General features: G+C 33.2%; 1 protein-coding gene across 1 annotated transcript; it reads left to right on the top strand.

The window, feature by feature from the left end:
- The first annotated feature begins 1,977 nt into the window (after nt 1–1,977).
- LOC102583129 (2-alkenal reductase (NADP(+)-dependent)) lies at nt 1,978–8,947 on the top strand. Its single transcript, XM_006359047.2, has 5 exons — nt 1,978–2,345; nt 2,422–2,599; nt 3,109–3,275; nt 3,335–3,417; nt 8,289–8,947. Exons 1-5 carry the CDS (start codon nt 2,106–2,108, stop codon nt 8,665–8,667), a joined length of 1,047 nt encoding a protein of 348 aa, XP_006359109.1. The 5' UTR covers nt 1,978–2,105; the 3' UTR covers nt 8,668–8,947.
- Nucleotides 8,948–12,048: the final 3,101 nt, after the last annotated feature.

The following is a 12,048-nucleotide window of genomic DNA, read 5'->3' as shown; positions in this document are numbered from 1 at the left end:
GTATGTGATTCCCTTTTTTATGGGAAGTTATCATATATTTTTAATGTGAAATATTTTAACTATCTTTCCACAACTTCTAAATTTAATATTTTAAAAATAATAATAAGAATTCACTATTATTTTAAATAAATAGATTGCTGCATTTATATATAAAATGTTTAATATATTTTAAACATGATAAGAAGAATAATTCATTTATATATAAAATCCTTGATTAGAAAAACTAATAAAAATATATGTAAAGCGGTAGTCTATATATCTATATCTCATTGTTAACTTTTAAAATTGCCAAAAAATAAAAAGGTTAAAAATTGCAAACACAAAAAAAAAGAAGTTACGTAGAAATGCAAACACTAAAAATAAAAATTGCAAAATCTTACGCTTATAAAAATTACAATTCCAATACCGAATTAATCTTTATTTAGAAAAAACAATATTTTTCCAATTAAATAGAGAGTTTTAAAACTTCTTTTCCATGTTGCTAAAAATTAGGATTCGATAACTATTAACCAATTTATTTTGAATTTTAAATTTTAAGTAGCCAATTATATAAATAAGTTACGGATAAGTACCTAATTAAATATAACTGGTCACTTTAAAATTTCATTAACTTTAAACTTTTGGATTTAAGATAAATAATATTTATCTACATCTAGCAAGCGTTAAATTCTATCTTGAACAATATAACAAATATAAGTCATTTAGTAAATTTAAGAATTCATAATATTATATAATAACAACATTAAATTAAGTTGAAAATTGCGATTCTAAAATATATGGTACAATTTTTAATTTTCAATTTATTTTAAAAAAAATATTAAATACAAAGATAACTATTATTACACATAATATACTCAAGCAGATAAATTCAAATCAACAACCTCTCATTCATATCCATATGTTTTCTAATACAATTCAAATTAAAATTTTAAAATAACCAATACAAACTTTGAGTAAATATAATATAGCGGTTGTATTAATTAAGATTATTTTTACCTTTAAATCAATTTTATATTATTATATTTTTACACAAATTTAATACTAAAAAATATTTTGATATTATTTTGATTTTAACTAAAACATATATAGAAAATGTATTAACATGCCATTTAATTTCATGATATCAAATATTTTATATGAAATGTTAGAATTAATAAATTATTAACATAATTTTTTTATTCAAACGACATAAAAAGAATAAAGTACAAACACGTAAAAATATTTAAAGCATTTCATTTTTTATCAAGATAAAATAATCATAAATTAATAGTATCCTTAGAAAAATTTCACCATGATAAAATTATAAAACTAAAAGAAATAATATTTTAATACAATAAAATAAAGTGTGTACTAATAATATTAATTTAATATGCTCAAATAAATAAGTTAATGATTAATATTATTGTATTATTATTATAAATTAAATTATATTATTAAGTGCATAATACATTTTGTTAGTTATTTTTAATTATAAAATTATTACATTTTAAATTATCTGCGCAACGCGCGGGCACATATACTAGTTTGAATAAATTAGGGTAGATAAATTATTGGAGAAATTTATGGGAATCGGGATAAGCATGGCTGATTTGGAATTTTTTTTTTAAATTTAAATTCTACTTTTGAAAAAAAAAATATTGCTATATAATTGAAAAAAAAAAGTATTGCTATATTGGTGTAAATACAGTTGTTAAGTTGTATAGTTAAAAAATCGGCCCTATTTTATTTCACCTTTTTGAATATTTTTATCCTTTTAAACTTTAATATTTTTTAATTAAAAATAGAAAAAAAATCAATTTATTTTAAAATAATTAGAATATTATAGACTTTTTAAATTTTTAGTGAAATTATTTGGCCATTTAGCATTACCCTATTTTAAAGTGTAATAAATATACATGAGTGGCACAGAGAAGGACAAAAAAAATTGAGAAAAATGTGATGACACTATTAAATACATATCCTAGACATTATTATTATTAGCAATTAAATGGAGTAAGAATAATTAAAGAAGTTTGCAGCTTATTTGTTGCGGTGGGAGGCGGTAGTTGTGGTTTGACTTTAGGCGGTGTAGATTTGAGTATAAAGAGAGAAGAAAGGAGAGAGTAATGGATTCAAGCATGATGTTAGCTAACAAGCAAGTTGTGTTGAAGAATTATGTTGAAGGGTATCCAAAAGAGAGTGATTTTGAGTTACGAAGTTCAATGATAAGTAGCCATATTCCACAAGGATCAAAGGGTTTATTTGTCAAGAATCTTTACTTGGCTTGTGACCCTTATATGCGCCACAGGATGTCTCATCATATATCGAACGATGTTCCTTTACTTGCCTCATTCAATCCTGGTTCTGTAAGTACATTTTTCATTCCTCATCTTACTTGTCAATGGTGCACAATTTCAGTGATATGTCGCATTTCAATTTTAGGTCATTATTGGACTTGGTGTGGCCAAAGTTATTAAATCCGCAGATGCAGATTTTGAGGAGGGGGATTATATCTGGGGAATGACTGCTTGGGAAAAATATACTTTGATTCTTAATACCAATGGACTTTTCAAGATCAAATATACAGATGTGCCTCTCTCATACTATGCTGGAATTTTAGGTATCAATTTCCTAATTACTCCTCTCTCCCTTGCTTCCTGCTTATGCTCATTCAAACAATTACTCATCAGTTACTTTGACTTGACACCAAGTTTAATAAAGAAAGAAAGAAACACTTTTGATCTAAAATGAGTCATACATATTTGTGTGACTAGAAAATCATTTATGAGCATTTTAAAGTTAAATTATTACTAATTATAGAAATGTGTAGTGCCAGGATTTTCAATAAGGGGTTCAAAATCTGAAAAAAAGACACACGAAGTAGCCGAAGGGGGTTCGACATCTACTATATATACCTAAAAAATTCTTTTAACCATGTATAAATAATATAATTTTTCGCCAAACCCCCTACTTGTAAGGTGGCTCCGCCACTGACTGAGGGATTATTCACTTCAAAATCTACTGTTTATTAGCCCAATTGAAAATTTCAGATTGGGTTTTGCGAAAATAGAATGGACAAATTGCTGATTGTTCTTTCTGAAAAATACGCGTGAAACAATGAACTTACAGGTATGCCAGGACTTGCAGCCTATATTGGTTTTAATAATCTATGCTCTGCTAAGGAAGGGGATGTAGTTTATGTCTCATCTGCAGCAGGAGGAGTTGGTCAGCTTGTTGGACAATTTGCGAAAATGAAAGGTTGCTATGTCGTTGGCAGTGCTAGTACTGATGAAAAGGTAATATTTCACTTTTGCTTTTCTATGCAACTGCCCATTATTGATGATGTGTTTTGCAGGTACATCTTTTAAAATCACAACTTGGCTTCGATGATGCTTTTAACTACAAACAAGGAAATGATCTTGCCGGAGCCTTGAAAAGGTGATTTCTTTTATGGCCCAAGAATATCTGCATTATTTGTTTGTTCTTTTGACACATAGACACATACAATAAGCTTAGATTAGATCTCATTTATAGACAAATGTTGAATTTAATTATCATATATTATGAGTCTGAAAGTAGTAGGTTTTCATGTCAAGTTTACTTTAATGGAAGAAATACTGTTAATTATGTCTTGAGTTTTCCCTTGTATATTTAGGAAACCCATTATCCCTATTGGTTTAGGAAACCCATTGTCCTAATAGATTTGGGAAAGAAATATATATTGTCTTTTTAGGATTGAGAAAATCTTTCTCTTATCGGTTTGAGACTACTTGAAATTATGAATAAGGCAAAATAGATCGTGACCCGTCCAAACTTGTCAAATTTTATCCGGTGTACACCCAAACTTTGCGTTAGCTTAGTTATCCCCCTCAACTTGGTAATTTGATAGCCATGGATGTGTGACACACGCGTTGCCATATGGATTTTTTTGTCCATGTGCCTTTTGCTTTTAGAATAATTTCATTTTTACCCTTTTAAGTTCACTAATTATTTAAATCATCTTTTAGGGTCAATTCTGTAGAAAAAAGTAGAACAACAATATTTTGACTATGATTTTTTTGTTTGGCTAAAGATAATGATATTCTAATCAAGGCCAGGGAAAGAAGAAATATTCAGTTAGAAAGAATAATCATCGCAACCAAACAAAAAATAAATAAAATTTCAACCAAAAATACCTGTTTCAACTTCCTCTATGTATTTGCATGAAAAAGTACATTTTTTCCTTTTTGTAGAAAATACCTGTTTCAACTTCGTTATTTTGGCTAAACATTATCTTAATAGAGCTAAAATAAAGAAAGTTCCAACTAAGTTTTGTGAATTTGGGTCCAGAAAAGAAAAAGAAATTTGTAGTTGAAACAAATAATGATTGCATTAGAAAAAGAATAAAAGACACATTTAGAATAAAATATGCATTGTATATTAAGAATAATATATAGAGAAATACAATTGAAAAAAACAAATCATTATATTGACTATGTGGCAATTAAATAGTTGAAAATACCCATTGGAAGCTGATTTTTTTCAAATATTCTCCCCTTTTCATGCGCCTTAAAGAGAGTGGATACACACTTCGCCTCATCAACGTCTAGGAAGGTCGTGACTATAAAATTATCAAGTTCAAGGGGCTAACTAGGCCAACGTAAAGTTTAGGTGTGCACCAAATAAAACTAAATCTATTCTGCCTATATAAAAAGGGTTGTAGTTGCGGATTCATATGATTGTACCCTTCTATTTTTCATAATGAAAAACTCTCTACTTCTTCCTCGGGGATTAGGCTTAGCGAAACCTCATTAAATTTTTGTGTTATTTTTCTTTTTTATTTGTTGTGTGTGTGTTTGTGCGCTAGTTAACCCATGATATTTCTGTAACAATAGCAAGGGTTAAGATGACTTCATCATCTTTAACAAAGTATGAAGTAGAGAAATTCAATGGTGGATCTAGTTTCAATCTATGGAAAATTAGAATGAGACTGTCTTTAGTGTTACAAGGGTTATGAAAGACAATTAAAGAGGTTTTTCTAAAGAGATGAAAGAGCCAGAGAAGACAGAAACTTTAAAAGGAGGACTTTGAGTGCGATCTTCTTGAGCATTATATATAGCCTTCTTTGGAGTAGGAAGATATATATTCTAAGAAATTGCTGTTAAAGCGTCTCTACCTAACAAGGAGGTTGCACAATCTCCATATGAACAAATATAGATTGGTTAAAACTCTCCTTGATGAGTTTAATTTAATCATAGTGGACCTAAAGAACATAGATATCAAAATAGAGAGTGAGGATGAGGCCTTGATCGTGTTATGTTTCTTACCATCATTTTATGTTACATTTGTTGATACGTTGCTATATGAGAAAGGCAGTATTTCACTAGATGAAGTTAGTAATGCACTAAAATCTAAAGAGTTTTATGAAGAGCTTTCTGGATAACAGGACTAAGGGTGAGGGTATTATTAGTAGGGGAAGAACTTAGTAGAAAAACACCATATTGAAGTTTAGAGCAAGGAAGCAGAACTGGTATGAGTGCGCGGAGTAGAGTCACTATAGAAGAGATTTTCCTAAGCTTAAGGATAAAATAGGGAAGTAGAAAGTTGATAACTCTGCAAATATTGTTGACACTAGAACCAATTCTGATAACAATGACTATATAAGGGAAGTTTGTGTTGTGAGTTTTAGTCATAGGCATAATTTCTTGGTTGTTGATTCTAGTGCAACTTATTATATGTGTCCACACAAGAATTGATTTGCAACTTACAAGCAAACGAATGAGACTGTCTACTTAGGCGATGATACTCCATTAGCAGTAGAGGAGATAGGTAACTGAGAATGTTCGATGATATTATCAGAAACATTGAGTGTTGATATGTTCCTCGAATAAAGAATAGTTCGGTTCTCTCTCAACTTTGGATGATTAGAGATATAACTTTCATTGAGATAATGGGACACTGAGTGTGTGTAAAGGGTCCATGGTACTCATTAAGAGTAAGCTACATTCTAGATAGTATTATCTTCAAGCCAGTGTACTCGAAGGGGAAGCAAATGTAGCTTCTCAAAAGAGTGATCTGAATTAGTCAGGGAAAGCAAATGTAGCTTCTCAAAAAAGTGATCTAAATCAGTTTTAGTTGTGCCAATTGCACATGGTTGTACGAGTGACAAGCAACTTTCTTTATTGAGCAAGCGAAATTTGTTGGGTGGCCACAAAAATCAAGCTTTGAATTTTTCTGAGCGTTGTATCTTTGTAAGCAAACAAGGGTGAAGTTCAACAAGGAGGCAAAAAACAAGACCAAAGACAAGTTAGACCATATACAGTCAGACTTATGGGGTCCAAACAAAGTTCCCTCAAAGAGTGGTGCCACGTATTTTATGTTTTTGATTGACAGTTACTCAAGAATAGTATGAATGTATTTTCTGAAAGAAAAAAATGAGGCATTGCGAACATTTGTTAAATGGAAGACGATGGTTGAGAGACAGACAAAGGAAAGTTAAGCATCTTCGGACCAACAATGGGTTGGAATTTTACAACTCAGAGCTCAATGATTTCTGTAGTAGAGAGGCATAATGTGATACCACACTTGTGTTAGAACAACACAACAAAATGGTGTTGAAGAACATATGAACAAATTACCTCGTAATAGGGCATGAAGCGTGCTTTCACACTTGTGTTAGCAAGTACTTTTGGGCTGAAACAATCAATACAGCTTGTTATTTGGTCAACAGATCTCCATCCACAACAATTGAGTTCAAAACTCCTTCCAAGGTATGGCCCGATTTGCATTATTCAAATTTGAGAATATTTGGTTGTCCTGTTTATCTTCATATGATGGATGACTAAACTTGAGCCACGAGCAAATAAGTGTATATTTCTAAGGATGCAACTGGAGTGAAAGGTTATAGATTGTGATGCATAGATCGGAAGACTCCAAGGTTAATGGTCAGTAGGTATGTGACATGTAATGAATCTATCTCATTGAACAGTTAGAGGAAAAAGGCAATAGTAGAAACATGTTGTAGTGTCTGTGACCGTGTAAAGCTAAAAGTTGAATTTCCACTAGCTCAACTCAGAAGTTCAGGAGTGGAGAAATGGAGGAGGTGCAAAACCTTAATCAAGATGATAATGTTGATGCACCTATACAACAACAACTGAATAACATTGCAACATGCAGCGAGAAGAGAGTGATCAACGAACTGAAAAGGTTTGCAAATGTAGTTGATGAAAATCTTTTTGGATATGCAAATCTTGTGGAATTTGCTTTGTCAGTTGCATAGACCATTGGCATGCTCGAGTCTACTAGCTATAAATAGGCTATTTGCCTATTTCTAATTCAGAAGAAGATAAGTGGGTAGTGGGTTGGTGCTATGGGTGAAGAGATTGAGTCTCTTCACAAGAATCAAACATGGAAGTTTGATTCATTGCCAAAGGGACAAAGGTAATAGATCGCAAAGGGGTTTGTGATGCGAAGAAAGTGTGTACACATGATAATCCGACTGATATGATGACCAAGGTAGTCACTATTAACAAGTTTAGGCATTGCAAACTTGATTGGTGTGTGCAGTACTTAGTAGAGCCCTTTCGAGGGATAAGGGCAAGACAGAGAGATAGTGTTCCTGTTGATAAAGAGAATTCAAGTCAAGGGAAAGATTTGTTAATGATGTATTGAATTTTTCCGTTGTATATTTAGAAAATTCATAATTTCTATTGGTTCAGGAAATACATTGTCCTAATAGATTTGGAAAAGAAAAACATATTGCTCTTGTAGGTTGAGTAAACCTTTCTCTTGTAGATTTGGGATGCATATATAAGGGTTGTAGTTGGGGATTCATATGACTACATTTTTTTCTTTCATAGTGGAAACGTTCTACTTCTGTCTCGTGGATTAGGCTTAGTCGAACCTTGTTAAATTCTTATGTTATATTTCTTCTTTATTTGCCTTGTGTGTGATTGTGTTAGTTAAGCTACGATATTTCCGTAACAGAAACTCTTCACAACATTACTTTTCTGTGGAATGAATTATTTTTTTCAGTCTGCAAAAAGGCATTTACTAGAGGGTATTGACAAATGCTGAAATTAATTATTGAATTTTGTGAGTCAGAAGCAAGTACTTTTCTATGCTAAATTTGGTTAGGTTGAGAAAAAATTATAGTTCTGTGGAGTGACATGATTCTTCATCTGTCTCTCACTGCAAAATGAAGGACTTTCCAGACTTCAGAGCGCATTGATAAATGTTAAATTTATTATCAAATTTTATGAGTTTGAAACATGTAATTTAGTACTCTGTGGAATGATGTGCTTCTCTAACTGTGTGTTTGCAAAATGAAGTCATTTCCCCAAGGGTATTGATGTTTACTTTGAGAACGTTGGAGGAAATATGCTGGATAAGGTGATTTTGCACATGAACCTCTATGGTAGGATTGCAGTTTCTGGGATGATCTCTCAGTACAATTTAAAGAAACCAGATGGTATCCACAATTTGTTTTGTCTTATCTCAAAGAGATTACGAATGGAAGGTTTTTCTGAGTTTGACTTCCGGCACAAGGTTCCAGAGTACCTCGAGTTTGCTATTCAGCTAATAAGAGAGAAAAAACTGCTTTTTGTAGAAGACATTGCTGAGGGTTTAGAAAATGCTGCATCAGCTTTTGTTGGTATTTATCATGGGCGAAATGTTGGAAAGCAGATTATTCAAGTTTCAACTGACTGAGAACTTGAAGAATTTGGGTGAAAACAAAAAAATATTGTGTTTCAAAGCAATATGCTGAGGATATTGATTTAGTCCTCCTTTTGAGTAAACTGTTATATTATTTATTTTTGTGGTGAAAACGTTGCAGAGTTTCAAAATAGACAGTAATGTGTATTTTAGAAGCACAAAAGTAACTATGAAAATAAGTGCTTAAAGGCTAAGATTGACTAGGATTTAGGTTTGTCTCCCCATGTAATAATTGATTTAAAGATCATATGACAAAGCCTTATAGTCAAGTAGACAGTCTTGGTCTAAAATTGTATGCTGTATGCTTGTAAAATAGTAGATAACTCAGCTTGGAGTCAGAAGGTTAAAGTGACCACTTTGAAACTGAAATGACTTCTCTAATATAAGAGTGTTCCTCCAGTTGCCTGCCCTTCTTCTGTAGGACTTCTTGTGTTAGGCATGCTCTCTTTATCACCAGCCCAGTGAAACACTTCACTTTTGTTGGGATGTCACTCTTCCAGAAATAGTTCCAATGATATTTTGACCCCAGCCAGCACCTGCAAGCCTCTTTTGTATGCATTACTGACTGAAAAAACTCCATCCAATGCTATGCTTCCACAAGACATTGTATGTGATTGTTGTTATGATGTTCACTCCACCTAGTTTTCCTAGTAAAGCTGCCACCCTCTAGACCTACCAGTCATTTAATAATCTTCTAAATGATATTGTTTCATCCCTGTTCTGTCAAGCAATCACACACTCTAGCATCAAGATTTTCACAAATTAGTAATAGGTTTGGGAAAAGGTCTCTGAGAGAGGTTTGATCTATACAGCCATCCTTCCAAAATCTAGTTTAGTTACCATTCCCACCTTGATAATATATTTTCTTCCATCTGTGGCCACAAGTTTCTGATTGTTCTCCACACACACACCATATGGTTCAGTGGCATTTTCTATACACCAGGGACTCAGCTCACCATATTTTGCTATTATAACCTCCTTCCAAGGAGCTACCCCCTTCCCCAGTGTATCTCCACAGCCACTTCATCGGCAAGCTCTCATTTTGTAATCTCAGTCAGGCTTCAGATCTCCAGACCCCTTTGCCTTTGCTGAGAATTACAAACTTCCAATTCATCAAGTTGTAACCTTTCCCTTCCTTATTTCCTTGTCATTTGATGCTTTTTGATCAATTTATTCACAACCTTTTTAACCTTTCTGCCATCAGTCTAGTAATGATCTTGTAAACTCCCCCTACCAAGTTGATTGGTCTGAAGTTCAATTCTGAAGCTCCTGGCTTATTTGGGATAAAGGCAATAAAAGTTGCATTGCAGCTCTTCTAAGAAGCCTGGTTGAAGTGAATAAACTAAATAGTATTAATGATATCTCTCTGGCCAGAATAAAGTAAATTAAGGCACTGAATCTTAATCTTCTGGCTGCTGCTCTTTCTGCATTTGAAAACATCTGGTATTTCTTTCCTACCAGTTCCTGAATCTAGGGAAACCTTATTTAAAGGGAAACGACTGTCTTTCCCCAATTTACTCTCAACCCTGAAACAGCTTCAAACAAAAGCAGGAAACGACTGTCCTCTGCCTCCTGAAGATATTCATGAATACGCCAAAAGTAGATAAGCACTAGACAATTAATCTTCAACCTCTGAAGAGAAATACTCTTATCTTCAAAACACCTTTGGTTTCTCTCCCTTCCAAATTGTCCACCAGATGCAAGCTAGGACAATCTTCCATTTCTCCTTCTATTTCTCCCTATATTTTTCCCTCTGTCCTAACAGATTATCATCTCTATTCCAGCAAGCTAAAACTTCCAATGTACTCCTTGGCATAGTCCACCTGATTCACCTCAAGGTGATGAAAATCTGTCAAAGTTGTTCTGTCACTCTTTTTATGAGAATTAGTACTGTTGTATTCTTCAGCATTAAGGAATGCTGACCACCTCCAAGAAATTACAACGTAGTACGATTAGACTCTAAGCTTTACAGAGCACCTAATAAATCTACCATCTCATCAAATTCCTCTATACAGTTCCCTTTGCACCAAATAAATAAAGACACTAAACAGTTCCATTTCACATCATGTATGAACTTGATCTTGTCTTCAAAACATCTCCCATTTCTTTTTCCTTACTGTCCACCATATACAAGAAGGTATTATCCTCCTCCATTTTTCCCGACTCTTGCCACCCCCTCTTCTCATCCAGAAGCTCATCAAATCAGCAGTATGCTCGCGCATTGTCCATTCAGTCTTTGTGAAACTGAGGAAGAGGTTCCACAGTTGTGTAGTGAACTTGCAATGCAGAAAAAGATGGTTATTTGTTTCCCCAGTTTCATTGCATAAAAAATATCTTGTCACTACTACTCTCCCCTTCTTTTGTAGAACCTCAAGATGTGTAAGGCATGCTCTCTTCACCACTTGCCAAGTGAAGCATTTAACCTTGGTGGGAGCCATGCTCTTCCAGATGTTTGGGCACGCACCTTGCATCACACTTTTGCCCTTGCACATTTTATTCACAGAGAAAATCCCATCCCTGAATATCTCCATTTCAGTGTATCAGATTGTACAGTAGTGCCAGGAAAATTCTCCACTTCACTCAATAAAGTTGTCATCCTATCTACATCCCAGTCAGCTTCAACAAAAAACATCTAGGACATAGCTTCTGACCCCCTTTCCATTAGCTTATCTTGATTTAGGACAACTTGTTTTGCCACTAAGCATGCTACCTTGTATGGAATCTTGACTTCCCATATTATCTTCCAAGGCCAAAAGTCAGATTCTTTCACACTAAGGGACCTTTGGGGCTTTATTGAAGTGATGAATGCTTGAGGCAAAGCGCCCAATCTGCACATACCTAGCTTTAGAGCCTAAACATGCTTTGGCACACTTCTGCCAATATTTTTTCTAGTGTTGTGCAATTACAGCTATTTCCTAGAGAAAACTCATCAGTGTGCCTCTTTACAATGAGAAACCTTTTACTATGGTAGTGTACTCATAATTTTTGTTGAGAATATAATTAAGTAAAGTCTACTCTCTCTAACAACATTAACTTTTAGATGAGATGGTCACACACTTCCACATGATATTAGAGTAGGCAGAGGTCATGGGATCAAATCACACCACACCCATTATAAAAATAAAATAAAAGAATTTCACATGCTTAACCCATGAAAAAATGAGGCCTGCACATGAGAGGGTGTGTTGAGAATATAATTGAGTAAATGAAGTGTGCTCTCTTTAACAACTTAAGCTTTTAGATGAGATGGTCCACACAATTCAACAATTTGCAAACTCATGTTAGACCATAAGATTGTTGGTGTACTAAAATGTTACACATTGTCCCAGATTGAGAAAAGGTATTATATATATTGTATATAATCCTATGAACACA

Source organism: Solanum tuberosum, unplaced genomic scaffold (assembly GCF_000226075.1).
Source record: "Solanum tuberosum cultivar DM 1-3 516 R44 unplaced genomic scaffold, SolTub_3.0 scf00284, whole genome shotgun sequence".
In the NCBI taxonomy this organism is placed as follows: Eukaryota; Viridiplantae; Streptophyta; class Magnoliopsida; order Solanales; family Solanaceae; genus Solanum; species Solanum tuberosum.
This window is presented reverse-complemented; position numbering and strand designations above follow the sequence as displayed.

Coding starts and splice junctions, on each gene's coding strand:
- LOC102583129 (XM_006359047.2), top strand. CDS start 2,106: ATGGATTCAAGCATGATGTTAGCTAACAAGCAAGTTGTGTTGAAGAAT. Junction 2,346..2,421: donor CCTCATTCAATCCTGGTTCT/GTAAGTACATTT, acceptor TTTCAATTTTAG/GTCATTATTGGACTTGGTGT. Junction 3,418..8,288: donor CTTGCCGGAGCCTTGAAAAG/GTGATTTCTTTT, acceptor TGCAAAATGAAG/TCATTTCCCCAAGGGTATTG.